This window comes from Brienomyrus brachyistius, chromosome 8 (genome assembly GCF_023856365.1).
Source record: "Brienomyrus brachyistius isolate T26 chromosome 8, BBRACH_0.4, whole genome shotgun sequence".
NCBI classification, from domain to species: Eukaryota; Metazoa; Chordata; class Actinopteri; order Osteoglossiformes; family Mormyridae; genus Brienomyrus; species Brienomyrus brachyistius.
Window position 1 is genome coordinate 25,898,786 of NC_064540.1, and position 17,639 is coordinate 25,916,424.

General features: G+C 41.0%; 1 protein-coding gene across 1 annotated transcript in view; it reads right to left on the minus strand.

Annotated features, from left to right (window-relative positions):
* Positions 1 to 8,650: 8,650 nt before the first annotated feature.
* The window catches only part of LOC125746967 (chemokine-like protein TAFA-2), a 78,762-nt gene continuing 69,773 nt past the window's right edge, over positions 8,651 to 17,639 (minus strand). The window contains exons 3-5 of the mRNA XM_049021567.1: positions 16,335 to 16,484; positions 13,894 to 14,018; positions 8,651 to 9,395 (exon numbers count right to left, since the gene is read on the minus strand). Coding sequence (XP_048877524.1) covers positions 9,384 to 9,395; positions 13,894 to 14,018; positions 16,335 to 16,484 — 287 coding nt within the window. The 3' untranslated portion in view covers positions 8,651 to 9,383. The remainder of the gene's footprint in view (positions 9,396 to 13,893; positions 14,019 to 16,334; positions 16,485 to 17,639) is intronic.

The following is a 17,639-nucleotide window of genomic DNA, read 5'->3' on the forward strand; positions in this document are numbered from 1 at the left end:
TATGAGTGTATGAGTGTGTGAGTGTATGAGTGTATGAGTGTATGAGTGTGTGAGTGTATGAGTGTATGAGTGTATGAGTGTATGAGTGTATGAGTGTGTGAGTGTGTGAGTGTATGAGTGTATGAGTGTATGAGTGTATGAGTGTATGAGTGTGTGAGTGTGTGAGTGTATGAGTGTATGAGTGTGTGAGTGTGTGAGTGTATGAGTGTATGAGTGTGTGAGTGTGTGAGTGTATGAGTGTATGAGTGTATGAGTGTGTGAGTGTGTGAGTGTATGAGTGTGTGAGTGTATGAGTGTGTGAGTGTATGAGTGTGTGAGTGTATGAGTGTATGAGTGTGTGAGTGTATGAGTGTATGAGTGTGTGAGTGTATGAGTGTATGAGTGTATGAGTGTATGAGTGTGTGAGTGTGTGAGTGTATGAGTGTATGAGTGTATGAGTGTGTGAGTGTGTGAGTGTGTGAGTGTATGAGTGTATGAGTGTATGAGTGTATGAGTGTGTGAGTGTATGAGTGTATGAGTGTATGAGTGTATGAGTGTGTGAGTGTGTGAGTGTATGAGTGTATGAGTGTATGAGTGTATGAGTGTGTGAGTGTGTGAGTGTATGAGTGTGTGAGTGTATGAGTGTGTGAGTGTGTGAGTGTGTGAGTGTATGAGTGTGTGAGTGTATGAGTGTATGAGTGTGTGAGTGTGTGAGTGTATGAGTGTATGAGTGTATGAGTGTATGAGTGTATGAGTGTGTGAGTGTGTGAGTGTATGAGTGTATGAGTGTATGAGTGTGTGAGTGTATGAGTGTGTGAGTGTGTGAGTGTATGAGTGTATGAGTGTATGAGTGTGTGAGTGTATGAGTGTATGAGTGTATGAGTGTGTGAGTGTATGAGTGTATGAGTGTATGAGTGTATGAGTGTGTGAGTGTGTGAGTGTATGAGTGTATGAGTGTGTGAGTGTGTGAGTGTATGAGTGTATGAGTGTATGAGTGTATGAGTGTGTGAGTGTGTGAGTGTATGAGTGTATGAGTGTGTGAGTGTGTGAGTGTATGAGTGTATGAGTGTGTGAGTGTGTGAGTGTATGAGTGTATGAGTGTATGAGTGTGTGAGTGTGTGAGTGTATGAGTGTATGAGTGTATGAGTGTGTGAGTGTATGAGTGTGTGAGTGTATGAGTGTGTGAGTGTATGAGTGTATGAGTGTGTGAGTGTATGAGTGTATGAGTGTGTGAGTGTATGAGTGTATGAGTGTATGAGTGTATGAGTGTGTGAGTGTGTGAGTGTATGAGTGTATGAGTGTATGAGTGTGTGAGTGTATGAGTGTGTGAGTGTATGAGTGTATGAGTGTATGAGTGTATGAGTGTGTGAGTGTATGAGTGTATGAGTGTATGAGTGTGTGAGTGTGTGAGTGTATGAGTGTATGAGTGTATGAGTGTATGAGTGTGTGAGTGTGTGAGTGTATGAGTGTGTGAGTGTGTGAGTGTATGAGTGTATGAGTGTATGAGTGTGTGAGTGTATGAGTGTGTGAGTGTGTGAGTGTATGAGTGTATGAGTGTATGAGTGTGTGAGTGTATGAGTGTGCCCTGTTATGGGTAGGAACCACCCATGACCCTGAATAGGACAAGCAGATGAAGGCTTAACAACACTAGGTGTCTTCATGGAGGGGGGCAGAATATCTATTAGGTAATACGAGAACTTCTATTAGGCCTGTGCCTTCGTCAATAATGCATCTGCCCAAACTGATTATAATGGACGTACTTGGAACATAATCATACTATAGTGAATTTGTTGTATTGTCACACATAAAATTAGTATTTCACTGACATGGTGTGACAGCAAGAGCAGTTCAGACCTTCCCGATGAATCATGTGACTATATCATTGTATCATCTGTGGTGATGAGTATGACTGTAGGAGTATTGTGATTCTCCCATAAGGAGGATAGGATCCAGCAGGACAAGAAGATATCTATGTGCTCGCATTAAACCACAGGGAATTACAGCAACAAATCTGGAGCTAAAACAGCCTTGGACAGAAGCATTTGTTAAATAAGTAAATGTAAAAGAGACAGTTCATTAAAAGACATTTCAAGGGAAGCTTCTAAAATTTGCATTTCTCTCAACACTGCCTGTCTGATTCCCCACAAAATCTCTCCACTCAAACTGTACTTGAAATATTTAACACATTTTTAAAATGGGGGACTTTAACTGTTTTCCCCACGGACAACTAGACGATGACAACTCTAAAGTAGCTGAAGGCAAGACACGGGGCACAAATGAATTAAGCAGCTCTTAAGCTAACACCTTTAGATATAAATCCACGTTGAAAGAGATTAGCCAGTCAGTGCAGCCCTCATCTGAATCATTTACGGATGAAAAGGCCGCTGAATATTTATAGTAAATGTTCCAAATAAAAGCAACGTACCTCAGGTCCAAATGTTTGGTTTACTTAAAGAGACATCCGAGTGCGTCCTCTAGCTCATTGTCGGCCTCATCACGCAGAGACCTCAGTACGATTACTTGACCATTAGGCTGCTTTGACTTTCTTTTCGAGAAGCTATTTACAACAGTGACATAAAAAAGCACATTTCAAGGAGCAATGCCAGGCAGAGGAAGCCTGTTAAAAAGCCATCAAAATGTCATTTTGTGCTTCACTTAGAGCCAGATAAGTATCCTTTCCTTTCTTTGCCTACCACTATTAGACTCTTCATAAGTTGCAAAGATGGGTTCTTGTTTTCATCTCGCTCCTGCCCCATGCGCCCATTCCCCCCTCTCTCTGTGGTGTCATGAAAGATAATTTCCTTTTGGAATTACACACGCCCTGGCATTGACCCCAGCCTCCGTGTCAGCGCCGTGTGGGAGCCGATCCTGCCGCAGGAGGCGGCCGAAGAGGGGGCTTTGATAATGAGCTCTGCTGCGTTTGAGAACCTAAACAGCCCGGGAGTTTGAGAGACACGCCGATTGTCCCCAGCTCACCGTAGAGCAGGACAGTGCAGCCATCAGACTCCGCGCACTGACCGTCCTGAGTGCCTGCCCTCAGCCGCTGATGGACACGGCAATTACACATTCATTGCGTGGTGTGTGACGGGCCCCTCGGAGCGCCGTGAGAGGTTGAGGATCTGGAAACAAGCGTGTCTCACTGTCACATTACTCACTGCTGCCTGACCTGTTTTTATCGGGAACCAGATTGGATGGGGGACACCGAATTCTCCTGCGCGAGTAGCCGCTGCTGCTGAATGAGAAGCTGTCCTAGAGTTTTGACGTATTCACATTGAGTAAGGAGCAACAATTACGGCGGACGCATTAAGTTCTTCATAGCTGCTTCCCTCTCATTGTTGTCTGACTTAGTCGGTGTGTTGAGGGACAATTATAATACGGAGGTACAACGGCTTCCCTACCTCTGTGTGTCAGGGCTTTAAATTATCCCTCTCCAAGCCCCCCCCCCCCCCCCAACACACACACACACACACCTCCTTCATTGAGAGCCCTTCTCCCCCAACCTGCCCACACTCAGCCAAAGGCAGCCAATGAAAAGGGACAGTTTTTTAATCAAACACATCCATTTCTCAAAAGCTGTTATGCGTCCAATACTGGGTGGTATACTGAGGTTATACTGAGTAATTTTCTTTTTTTTTAGTGTGTCATTGTCTATATGCAGTGGTTTTGAGATGCAATATTTTATATTACATTCCAGCAAAGCCCTTTAGAAAAGCAAGGTGTAATTCCCTTTCTTGTATCAGGCACTTTTGCAGATTCATATATCTTGTGAAACTTTCGCTAATGCAGATGGTGATCGAGAACTTGTGCTTTCATTCCTTGTTTGCGAGTTGCCTAAAATACCACGCAAACAATTAGCCGTACCTGACATTTTAGACCTACTCTCAAAATGTCTTGCTGACCATTATTAATGAGAAGGGTAAATAGGATTAGAGAAAAATAACATTTATGGTCACACAGAACCACCCAACTTCTCTGAATGTTACTACAATATGTAGAAGAAAATAATAATGGAATAGCTGTTTTGTTCATATAGTTATTGTTAATACAAGCAAAGGGTAGGAACTCATAAAGATGAATTCCATTCACATTTCAAGGATGCACAAAGCCGAACGTGGTGTGTTTTAATAAGCACAGCGCAGGCCCGGCCGGCAGAGCACACAGGTTATTTTCATTTTCCAAGGATGATTTACTGGCTCCCTTACCTCTGAGAAAGGCAACGTAGCTTCAGGGATGTCAGTTTCTGCAACATTTGCAATCAATTTCAATAAAGGGCGATGGAGAAAATTGCCCCATTTAGCGTAATTTCATTTAAGCATGTAAATGAACTTACTATTAAAGCATTTTCAAATGGACTAATCTGAAAATAGGCTTGGTATCTAAATATTGGAGTGCTTTTGAAAAGGCTGTTGTGGTAATGAATTTGCCTCTGTATTGTTGGAGTCCTTATTCATCACTTTAATTAAAATCTTAGGTAGTCCCTGGTGCATTGTGCAATAGAGACTTCCACGAACAAAATGCATAGTCGTTTGCCACTAATTCTTTTTGTTCCTAAGCTGAGGGTGCCCAACCCTTCGGTAAGCTGAATGACTTCTGAATAACTAAGGATGAATGGGGGATTTTTCCCATGCACTCGGAATCATGCCTCTTTAATTAAACTGTTCTCCTTTTAAAATTAACCACATTTAAAAGTGGCTGCTGAAAAGAATCTGCACAATCAAAGGAATGTGTTGTTTTTTAAAAAAGAACAACAGGACAGAAGTGGCAGGCACAGTGTGTTAAACGGAGTCTGTCACAAAGGGATCCATTCAAGGGTCAGTGCCGGCCAAAAATAACATTTCAGAAATAAACTAGACTTTTATTTCCCTGAAGAGTAACATAATTATTCATTAGCTACTAAATAAGTCAAATTGAGAAATACCGCAGCATTTAAATTAGTATGTGACACGCTGTATTCTAGTCTAATTAAATCTGTATTAAAAAGATCATTTTATTTACTGCATTTATAAAATGCCCTTGCTTATCCTGAATCCATCATCATGCAATTAACACAAATTCAATATTACATTGTTATATACAAGCATACCCATTTAATAAAATAAATAAATAAGTATGCATACATATATATCCGCATCTTTGTCCCTAATCACATATTAAAATGTACCAGTGTGTATCTCACTAGACTATTGGGGTCTGTGCCCATTTCCAGAAGGTCACAGGTTCAGATCTCATGGCCAGAAGAGTAACGATGTCATTGTTGGGCCCTTGAGTAAGGCCCTTAAACCCATCCGCTCCAGAGGATCTCTGACCCTCACTTGTAAGTTGATTTGTATAAAGGCGTCTGAAAAAAGTGAATAAAATTGAATGAAAGAATCAGAAGAAGTGAAAGGGTGGATGCACTGTAAGTCAGTTCTGTCTTATCAAAACAAAAACCTGTATATCTTAACAAAAACAGTCTATCATATTGCCTATTGTAATATCCAGGCTAAGTTCTGCTTTTCTCACCCCCAAAAACCTACCTAAACCAGCATGTGTCAGACTACACATCCAGTAGTGACCAAAACCAATGACCACACCAAAACCAAAGTGTTGTCACCAAACCCAGTCTTTTTATTATTATTATTAATATTATTATTATTATTATTTATTTTATTTTTTCCATCCACTTTTAAACCCAACATCACTACAGTCCCCATCCATCCCTTCCCACCAGCAAGTCACATGACACCCTTTCAGGTAATGCTCCCAGAAACTGTTTTTAGAGTTATGCAGAAAATCGTGAAATGTCCATCATAACAGGACATGTTTAGGGAAGGAAATTAAAAAGAGCATAAAAAGAACATAAAGTCTTTGGTGGCCGATAATGTAGCTCTGTATTACATGATGTTATTTACAAACTGCAACCATTACACCAGTCTTTACACAGCAGATAACTAAACTGGTAAATGCCAACCAACCATTATAAAAAGGCTTAACAAACACTACTCAGTAAGTGAAGCCTACTAGTCTGGGAATGCAAATTCATGTGTTGGTTAGTATATTCCCATTGCCAACAAAAAGCCCTTCACAGGCAGTCTGGTAAAAACACATTTTCTCAGTAACATAAAATATGATGGTTATGACCCGCGAGGAGACAGGAGAGCAATTTATGAATGCGAACAGAGGAAAGGGCATCTTACGGTGAGGAGCCGCCAAGATAAAGCGGGACACGTCCACATGCCACCAGAGTCACTGTGGCTGCTCCTGCAGGACGATAACGGCTCCGCGGCTCCGCAACGCTCGCGTGATTTAGCACGAGCCGGCCGGAGCTCCCTGGAAACGACGACAGCACCGGCACGGACGCTGACAGGGCTGTAAACTACACACAGCGCCATATGTGTCGCCTGTCACATCCCATTAACGTTGACCTTACCTACTCTGGGGAATTTGTATATTTCATGTATGCTCTTATTTCATTCGCTGGGCATGTCTCTCACAGGACATTGCATCTATCTTCATTTCAGTGACATGACACCCTGGTTCTTCAGGTCGGCCAAAGGCAATTTGCAGATGTTTATGTTTAAGCATCCTGTTGCCAACAACCCCCCCCCCCACACACACACACACTCACACACACACCTGGACAATTTTATTGTAAAAGCAAGCGCTCATGAAGTATCATACTATGTTTTCTGATATGACATATGCTGATAGGGATACGAATGCAATTTTCAAGCTTAGTGACACGGAAATCAGTGCTACATTGTAGCATGTTTAACAGAGAAGAATGAGCAGGCAATGGTATCACAATTATAATGATGGGGGTATGTTACCTGTCCTCAGTCTTGCTGGATTCTTGCTGTTCTGCAGACAGCAGAGACATGGGAAGGGCGGGCTGGGGAGGGTCTAATCCCCTTTTGACTTGGGTTGGTCTCACCCAAATTTAGTCCTGCCCCCATTTGGAAATCCGCACATTAATTCTGCAGTAGGTCTTAGTTACCTTAATCTTTTAATAATAAGGAGTAACTATACTACAGGGATTTCTGGAACCTCAAAGCGATTGAGAGGATTATGTGCAGAGATTAGCCAAATGAGGGTACTGAGTTAGCATAGACAAGTGCAATATTAATACTGCCAGCAATATTTATATTTCTTAAAAGTCATGGTTGAAACATGCAATGCTTCACACATTAGCACCAAGGAGTTTTGTGGTTCTTGATATATTCAGTTATAGCTTTGTCTTATTTGAGAAACAATGCAATACGGACAGCTTATGGTCATGCTACTTCCTATAGAACCAAACAGTATGAAGGCATTTTAAGTAACACATCCATTTTCTGTAACCACTTATCCTATTCTGGGTCGCGGGGGGGGGGGGGGGGGGGCACAAGATAGGGAACAACCCAGGATGGGGCACCAACCCATCACAGGGCACGCCCACAGACAATTTAGTAACTCCAGTTAACCTTAGTATGTTTCTGGACTGTGGGGGGAAACCAGAGAACCCAGAGGAAACCCCACAACGACTTGGGGAGAACATGCAAACTCCACACACATGGAGTCATGGCAGAGACTCAAATTCTGGTGCTAGAGGTGTGAGTGCAAACCACAGCACCACCATGCCGTCCAGTGTAAGTAATGTGATACCGTGATTATTGTTTAATTATTACAGTAATTATATTTGCTGCCAGAAATCTTGGGGGACAATGGATTATTACATGATTTTAAATTAATAGAATTAGTTCAAACTTAATTATAATGAGAGATGTTAATAATCAAGCAGGGCTAAGGGTGGCCGATTTGCAGCATTTCTCTAAGGCGTCCTTATGGATAGATAAAATTTCCTCCTAAAATGTAATTAACTTAATTTCTTGTTCTATGCACAAAAAATGACCTTGAACATGGTGTTCTCTCACAAAATTCAATATAAATTCACTAATAGGAATGAAAAGTGTTTTTTTAACCAAAAAAAATGAGTAGTTTACAATTTCCATGAATTAAAAACATATATGTACTGTTTATGCATGTACTGTTTATGCATGAATGACGTTACATTACAGTCTAATAGCGCAGGGACATTTCAGCATCATAATAAAAGCCAAATCTGACCTGGTGAAGGCATGATCTTGTGAATCTGTTTGATAAATGTTGATTGATATCAGTAAGTTTATATTCAAAAAGCTTGTTGTCAAGATACATAATTAAATACAGGTTAGCACTAACTTTGTCATTGTATTAACTGCAGTTTGTTTTTATCTCAGCAACTGACGGAACTGCTCATTGAAATGATCTGTGATGCCTTCTGCGGAAACCCTTCTCCACAAGAGTCCTCCTGTAATGTGATTTTTAAACAGCACTTAGAAGCTTATAACATTAAAATATAGATGGTGCTGGGGGTGAAGTTATAATGACCTGATTTTTGGGCTTTTAAGACATATTTAACCCATTGGCAACATTTCACACATCTTTCTTCATTCATATTTTCCAATTATTCTCTGGATTCTTCTAATCAATTACATGGGAAAAAAATGTAAAACAATCTTGACTCAAATCAAACTAAACATTTGGAGATTAAGCCTGGAAACAGAAAGGAAAATGGACTTTCTGGGTTTGATATTAACAGCAATAACTTTATAAAATATAACTTTATAACTTTTTTGATAGAATTTTATTTAAGATAATACTGACACATTCACTCAATATTAGCCACTTCGCCTTTAAAAACAGATAGTAATTTTTTTTCGAAGCTCAACTTATTTTATTTAGATCAATTCTGTGAACCTTTTTTACACTACATTTCCACGGGTATCATGTATTGTCACATCTACTTGGTATTCTGCTGACTTCCTAAAAAGATAAAGATCGGTAAAGAAATTAAGATCAATCACGGAGACCCCAACTTAATCCCACATTGAAAAAAAAAATCCTCATTGGAATGTATACTTAAATAATATAAGCTTTAAAAAATAGAAAAAAAATAAGGTAAGCGTTAAACACAAGTACATCTGTAGGCAATCTACAGAATTTGGGGCAATAAAAAAATGCTGCGCAGTCTTCGTTTCTTCTTTAAGATGCTTGCGTCTAATCCCTTGGCTTCTCATTGACTGAATAATGACTTTAACGGTGGGTATTCAAGTCCACAGTATGAAATAAGCCAAATAACCAAGATATGTAAGACAAGATATTGGAGGTGACTGGTAGTTCAGAAGTTCACTTATACATGTTTTCAGGTCCTAAAGTTCCTGAACCCATACAGGTTAGTCTTTGCAGCTCTGATTTAGTCCAGCTCACCAGGGGTGCCGTTGTAGAAGGTCAGCACTGTTCTCTTAATCTGACCTGGGAAACGAGTGCATATCCATTCTTCCGATGGTTGTGATAGGTATACAAAATGTTCCCAACAACAACTGTCCAGGTCCTCCGCACCGGGACTATCGGGTGACCTGAAAAACAAAAAGGACAAATGTCAGCAACAGCGGTGTTGGGAAATTGACTGCATATTTCTCTGGGAAATAATACATGATTTTCCAAGCACCAATACAAGTAAGAAAAGCTATTTGGATGCACAAGTAATAAAATCAATGATTTCACATTAATTCTGACTCCTTTTTAGAACACAAAGATGGTTTCAATGAACCATTCAGCGGAAAAAGCGCAATAAAAGCTAAATAAATAATGCTGACATATCTTATGTTCAGACAGTATCTTGAGACTGTCAAACTGGTATTAAATACAACTGATGATAACTGATCAGGGTCACCTTTGCAATACCGGTAAATTTACCCAGAGTACGACCCTCTTGAGTCAGCTACAGACTGTCGAGATCTTAGACCTAGATTAGTGTGACTGCAGAAAGATTTGGTGGAACAACAAAGTGGAATTTTTCATAGCATTTCCCTAAAAGCTTTCAAATCGAATAACAGAACACAATGCTTTCATATTATATATGGAACATATTTGGGGTGGATGTTAATACACAATAGGGTATTTTCATATCACATCAACAGAAGTGTCTCAATTTATATAATTACCACAGCAAAAAGATATTTTCCTTATGTACTTAAGCGCCGGGAAGGATTCTGTTGGCGTTCCTAATGAAATGCAATTATGAATATGATAGGTTTAAGATTAAGCATAAGGTTCAATCAGTAGGACCACCAAGTTGCTTCGCTGTGCATGTTGGCAGCAGTCGCTGTCATTCATTTACTGACTGGCATATGCAGGAGAGTCTCGGCCAAATACGAGGTGACGAGTCCGGAGTGCTGTAGGCGTCATTACCAGCAGCCCACCGTGTCTCTCTCTGCCTGGCGTGCAGCCATGCTGTCCCCTCCAAGTGCTGTCACCAAAGCACATTTCATTTGCGAAAACACACTTGAGCGAGACCGCAGACAAGGGCAACAGATGTTACCTCCGCCTGGGTGGCTGTTTGGGGAGTCTCAGTTTAATCTTCACCTTGAGGTCGCAGTCACCAGGAAGTGTCAGAAGATGGAGTATGCGTGTGTGGGGGGTGTGTGTTGGGGTGGGTGGGGGTTGACTCACCCTCATCCGAAGGTGTGGGCAAACATCAGAAATCGAACTTTAACAAGAAGCTGGACAGGCTTTATAAATATGTACAGAATACTGTAATTCAATTCTTTTCCAACACCGTGGAACACAATTAATATGATTCTGTATAGATGTACATTCTTTGGGTGAACAGCAGAAAAAAACTGCTATGAAATCGCAACGGAGATTCTCTTGTGAATAAAGAAATCAGCTTTTAGTAAGGAAGTGGCTTCAGTTCTTAAATATGTCGATATTAGCGTTACCCCTTTTGGTGGTGGAGAAGGGAGGGGGCACTTTATCCCGCCGGACAGTACAGATGCTGACAAGGTGTCCCGATCCCCTCGGGGAACATTCTGTGCCTCGCTAAGCCTCGCCTCCCGCTCACGCATGGCTCAGAGCAAATCCAAAGCAATAGCAGCAGTTTTCAGAATTACACCAGTCACCGTGGCGACACAGACACACACACACACACACACACACACACACACACACGCACACATGCCGGCCAGATGGAACTCACTTGATAGCAGGGCAATCTGCTCAAGGAATAAAAAGCAATAGCAGGAAGTGCCTCAATATTTATAATATACATTTTTTTTTTTTTTTGCAGTGTGATGAAATCTGATTGGTTTCTTGTACATCAGGGAGCTGGTGCATGCAGATGTGTGACTGCGATGTCGTTGTGATTGACAGGAGCTTGCAGATGGGATGATTCTTTTGGATTGGTCAGCTCAGTTCAACCCGGTCAGAATCCAAATCAAAGCCCCGTGTGCACGTTTCCACGCGTGGAGGAGAATATAGATCAATGTTTTTTTTTTTTTATTTATGTTTTGGGGATCAATTTGTGGGAGAGGTACTTCAAGCAAAAACCACCTGATGTGAGGCCAGCTGTATGATATTATTTGGCATTGATCGAATCCTTTGCTCCATCTGAACATGAAAAATGAAAAAGCTGCCTCCCTGTGTCCATCTTGTAGCATCCTGTACGTGCTCAGGCGCTTACCATGATGTCAAATAGCAGAACAGGGTCTCTTGCTTATACTGTTGATTCATTGCTCCTCCTTCAGTGAAAGCTATACTGCTGATTTCAATTTACAGCTCTAAGCGAATTGTAACATAAAAACCAAATCAATGTGCTGGATTAATGCAAAACCTGAATGTTGACTATAGCGGATTCCAAAAAAGAAGCAATAAAAATGAATATCCGTGCTTCCTGCAGTCCAATCGCAAATGCACATCATTACAGACCTGAACGGATTATGGGGCTCCAAGCATTTGGATATGGATGGAGATGTTTTGCATTTATCCCGATCTTATAAGGCTTGAAAAGGCTGATGAAAGCCAGGATCCAGTTTCACATTTTCATAAAACAAAACAGGAGTCCGATATCTCACTTCTTTCTCTTGATGTGTCATATTCACGAAATGTAGATGTAAATGCATTTTTTGTACAATATTGCACTGGAAAGGAATACAGTTACGGAGGAAAAACACTAAATCAGACACCTACCTGCCATATGTCACAGCTTGGATTAAGCCTATGTACTACGTCCAATCATTTGCATAAAACCTTTACCATCTGCTGTTTTTCAAGTAGTCTTGTGGTCAGGTGAAAATCATTTTTGACAGAATTTGCTAGCATCCACCTTTCCAACCACTCCCCCCCACCCCCCACACTCCCTACCAAATCGGAAGAACCTGAAATGTCTTGGTCAGCCATTCTAGCAGAGAAAAATTCAACCAGTGCACTCACACAATATTGTCCAAAAAAGACATTCGGTCCCAGAGGTCTCTCCATCTTGGTCTAGTATCACAAGTCACATTCCTACCATGATGCACCACTTCTTCACATTTACTATGGGTCACGGTTCTATCATAGCCTTAGCTCCTGGTCTGGACATCATACTTAATGTCAATGGTCCGTTTTCAGTGGAAACCCATCCATAAGGTGGTGTAGTGTAAATATTATTAACATGAAGCTGAAGGTGGTCAAACAAACACAAGGGATGCTGAACTGGAATGGAGCAATTTGACAAAAGCAAAATGAAAAAACGTAAACAAAAATACCAGAGAGACACAGAGAAAGCAAGTATTTTTTTTTGTTATTGACTGGATACAGTGAAAGATATGGAAGATTTCTGTACGTATCTTTTTTAGTTTGATTCATGTTCTTTCATATCCCGCCACGTCCTACTCAGACAAACTCCTCAATGTTCTGTGATCCCAAAGCAATTGCTTTCGATAAGGAGGTTGCAATATGTTGCTCCGGCATCGTCTGGCGGTGGGATCATTAGCGGAGACACGCCATCTGCAGTCATTAGGAGCCAGGTCACATCTTCAGCACTGTGAAGATTTTCCCAGGTCTCTGTTTCTCACGGGCCATGCTGAGTCCCCATTGGGTGGGTTAGCTGGTGGGGGTTAGGGTGGTGGTTTCAGGGAGCTGGGGGTGTAGATACAGGTGAAGAGAATTCTAAATAAAACCAAGGTGTCATTCACCCCACGTTTGGGTCCTTTTCCGGACGGTCGGTGAGGGAGCGATGAATTATTAACCCCTGTAAAACAAAAGGTTTGCCACGCACGGCCAGGCACCGCATGAATAATGGAGGAGATGCTGAACTGCGGGAACTCGTGAGTCAAGTGCCGGCTGTGACGGATGGCCCAGAGCCCACGGCATCGTGCCAGGGGGTCGCGGGAGGGGCCATGTGGCCCCCCAAAATGAGAACCTTTATTTAATCTCTTCAAGTACGGGCTCATTACTCTCTGATCAAATATTTACCACCATTTCTCTGCCAGTTGCTTCTTAATGTTCTTTCGTTCTGCTGGGTTGTTTTGATGTTGGATCCAAGGCTTTTGATTTGGGGGCGGGGGTTAGTCCAAATGCCTCATGTCTGGCTCTGCTAAAAAGGCTAGCTGATGTTACCCCGGTGGTCCCTCCCTTGAAACCACAACAAGGAGTCTACTTTCCCCCCTCTTATGTAAGCAAGTTCTTGAGTCTTAGATGTCGTGATATAAGAGGCAAACATGGCTCCACTGAGGGAAAACTGGAACTCAATGGCATGCATGTGACTGACGAGAGTTTCAGTGACGTATAAGTACAGTAGGTAACAGTAATTCCACAATCTCAAAATCACTGCAAGCACCTGACCATGAGGTGTTTGAAATAAAATAGATCCACAGCTCAGTTACAAAATCAGCTACGTAGGATTCCAGTTCAGATCACAGGAGGAAACCTGATATTATTCGCTCAGGTTGTTTTACATTCATTCTTTCAATAAAGTGTGCAGCTGAGTAGCTTTCTGGTGTAACTAAGAAAGTTACTTGAGCATCCTATTACCAGCAAACCAAAACGTACAAGTGATTCCGCCCACCCCAGCACCCCCGTCTTTCTTGGACACACCTTCGTGGTCTTGACTTTGTTTCCTGTGCTGCAGCTCCAGCCCTTGAGATCCGGAAGAACCTTACACTCTTCCCCATCCATGCAGGGCTGCATCTGGCACCACCACTTCTGGGCAACTATGGAGGCTGCCAAGAGGCAAACGATATGAGATTAGCACGCTCACCTACATAACCTCTAGAAGTCATCGAATGTTAGGTGAAACAATCAATCTGGAGGGGGGTGGGAAGGCTAGAGTATCATAGAGGCAGAAATCTTCACTCTATAGATCATGTCTGACATTGTGGAAACAGCCATCTATTCTTTATTCCTCAACATGCACCCACAGCCAGCTGAAAAGAACAAGCGTTTCTTTTTTGAATAAGTCTGTCAAAACAAGTACAGGGTAGAGTTGTGATCAGGACACACTGGTAGTAGATAGACTCCATTCTTCCGCACAGGCTGCTTGTCTAAGGTATCAATTTCAAACACTTAGTCAATTGTCATGATGGTGAACATTCCGGTGAGATGGAATAAGCACATGCTGTCAAAGACACTGTGTTAGAAGGCTGACTTGCAGGGGAAGGACTGGAGAGAAACTCAGATCATTTACTTTCAATGTGTAGCCAACACAAGCGAGCAGGTGCAGCATCATAATAGCGGCCTTCCCTGTTGAAATAGTTGATGTCACAACCTTGTCCTCAGCAGATAAGTGAATAGTACCAGACAAAAAGTCGTGCTCCAAACAGGTAAAACATACTGCTGTTTAGGTAGGTTATTGTTAAACATTTGAAACCACTCATTCATACTAGTCAAACTGAATACAATCACAAGGAACTGAATCATTCCAAAATCATTCCAAAAGCAAGAGCTTCCTGTTGTCTACACACAGGAGAAATTAACTTAAGCATTCGTTTTTATAATCAATATCAAAGCAAAGCTGTACATTTTTCATTTTAAGTTACATCGACATTGAATAGGACAATAACCATTATTCCTTTGTAAATTCCAGAAAAAACAAATAGAAAATATTATTTTCTTTAATGATTAAGATTGCTACTACTTGATTTTGCTTTCTGCTGTTAATTTGCCAGAGTAATGACTGATATGTAAGTGATAGTACAGGTAAATGGGAGCAATTTATTTGAAGCCCATGCTTAGCCATGAGAAATGATAGCTCACCCTGCAGCGCGAAGCAGAAACGCTTCAAGGCTACCAGTCCACACGTATGACCTTAAGCACTACAGCACCCCCTGTCCCTGCTAGCAAATGATGCATTTTAGTTCTATGTGTTGCAGTGGCTAATGTGAAATTTACTCATCTCTGACCAATTTCTGAATGGTGATTCTGTAAAGCATATAGCCATATCCTCCCTAAAGGTACAGCAGCTCCTAAAATGTTTTCCTTTAAATCTTACAATATTGTTAATATCTGATCACAGAAGCACAATAAAGTTTCTGGTTCACTAACAATTTGCCATTTCAAATTCACTATGCAAAACACACAGCAGCCAAGTTGTTTTTCACTATAAAGGCTGTTTGTCTAACTTGGCATCATTTCCTATTTAAAACAGCTGACAAGTTGCAGGACAAGGCAAAGACATTCAGTTCTGTAGCTAATGTAGAGTTTCAACAGTGGTCTGATGCATTGCACCAATGAGATAATGCAATTTCACCTGGAGAGCTGAACAAATTTTCCAGTGCACACATCAATATTTTGTTTTAGAGTTACCACATTAACCATGTTATGAAGATCATTTCAAACTGTTAGTTGTGTATTGCATTATTAAAGGTCACAAAAGCAGTAAATCAGGTATTCTTTCCATGGTCATGGTAACATTCAATCACCCTTCCACTCAGATGGTCTTTAAAGAAGCTGCTTCTACATCATTTTCAGTCAAACGCTGTTTAACCAGCTGTTCCTGTCTTTAGAGAATCATTCCACGTTTATTATAACCTCTTTTCCATTGGCAATTCAGAAGCAGAAGCAGAATCTATTTATTCGCCAAGTACAGAGAAGTACAAGGAATTTCTTTATCATGACATAAACAAAACACACACACACACACACACACACACACACACACACAAATAAATAAACATCTAAAAGTAAAAGTACAAGGATCTTTTTTACAGGAGATGTGCAATGCTGAGTCAAGCATGTGGACAATATAAATAAAGAAATAGATAATGTATAGATGTAATGTGCAAAGAGCTTACGTTCAGTTAGTTCAAATATGATAATGAAGCTTGAACAGTGCGTGGTTCCATTATGACAGTTTTTATTTGAGCCTGAAGTTCATTGGTGTGAATAGAACACAATAAATGCACAAGTGTGTTTGAAGCATACTCTGGTTCTCTTACAATTAATATTACAATGAATTACAATGTAATGTATTTCGGTGCAGACTAGAAGGGGTGCTTGTAATGAAAAGTGGTGGCCGTAGCAGGCTAGGGGGGCCTTACCATCCACACAGGAAGGGGCGGCCCTGGTCGTCCCAGCAACCTGCCCAGGGAAACAGGAGCACTTGACCGTCTGGGACCGCTCCTCAATCTTGTTCTTGTTACAGCAGCGGTGGGCGGCAATCACCTCGCAGGTGCCGGCTTTGACGTGCACTGTGGGTGGGGGGGTTGGGGGGTTGCAAAGAGGGACACATACTGTTATGAACGCCGTATCCTTCCAAAGTGGTGCCCCGCATCGGAGAAACGCAGCACCTGGCCAATCTGATCCGTTTCCATTCACACGCACAAAAAAAAAAACCTACTTCCGAGTTTAATGTTCCCAAAAGACTCGAAGGTTGTAAATAGCCCATCCTGCATAGTTGGTTGCCGACTGGTCAATCAACAAGATATTTCCAGGCACGGAAGACACAACACCTTTTATTGCCCCCCCGAAGGAAAAAGATACTATGGTGAGTTTGTAACTCCCTAGATTACTTTCCTTGTAAAAGTAGCTCACACAGTAAGAAAGGTTGGAGATCATGGCTGTGAACAATTACAAAAACCAAGGAGGAAGGTGACAGAAACCTTTTGTCTTCGTATTAGCAGCGTGGTGGCTAATTAACAGCCCGATGATAATAAAGCTACTACATAAGACATCATTCGCAACATAATCCATGATGTTCAATAAATCCATTGATAAGCTGCCACGGAGTTTGTTAACTGGTTCTGTTAACTGCGTAACAACATAGTAAAAAGTGATATTTACACATTTTTTTTCAAGAAATAATATGCAAAGCACATCATAATATTTGACAACTTGTCATACAGTAATTTGGCATTACAAGACCGAGAGACATGTTGCCATAGCAGCTCTTTCAGAAAAACATGCCTGTCTTACCACATAGTTGTAAACAACTAGATGAGAAATGGAATCAGAAGATTCAGGATTATTCTAGATCAGCTTTAATTAGGCCTGTATAGATTTTCAATTTGGACTTTAAGTTGCAGAATAGATTGAAAATGACCCACATCTCACTGTTAGGAAACCTTTTAAAAACTCATCTCCAACATTAAAACATTTTGCTTTAAATCAATAAGATGCTAGTCTGAAATAACTATCTGTGATTTAAAAAGAAAATAAAAGCTGAAAATGCAGCAGAGGGTGAAAGTCCTTGCATACAACATGATTTCTCTGTTCCATAATTCATAGAAACTAGAAAGTGAAACAATTAATACTTTCAGAACTTCACATTTCAAGAACTGATTGGCTGCTTCGTCAAATATAACAATTTGCAGTCATACAACTTTTATGGCATATATAAATAAAGA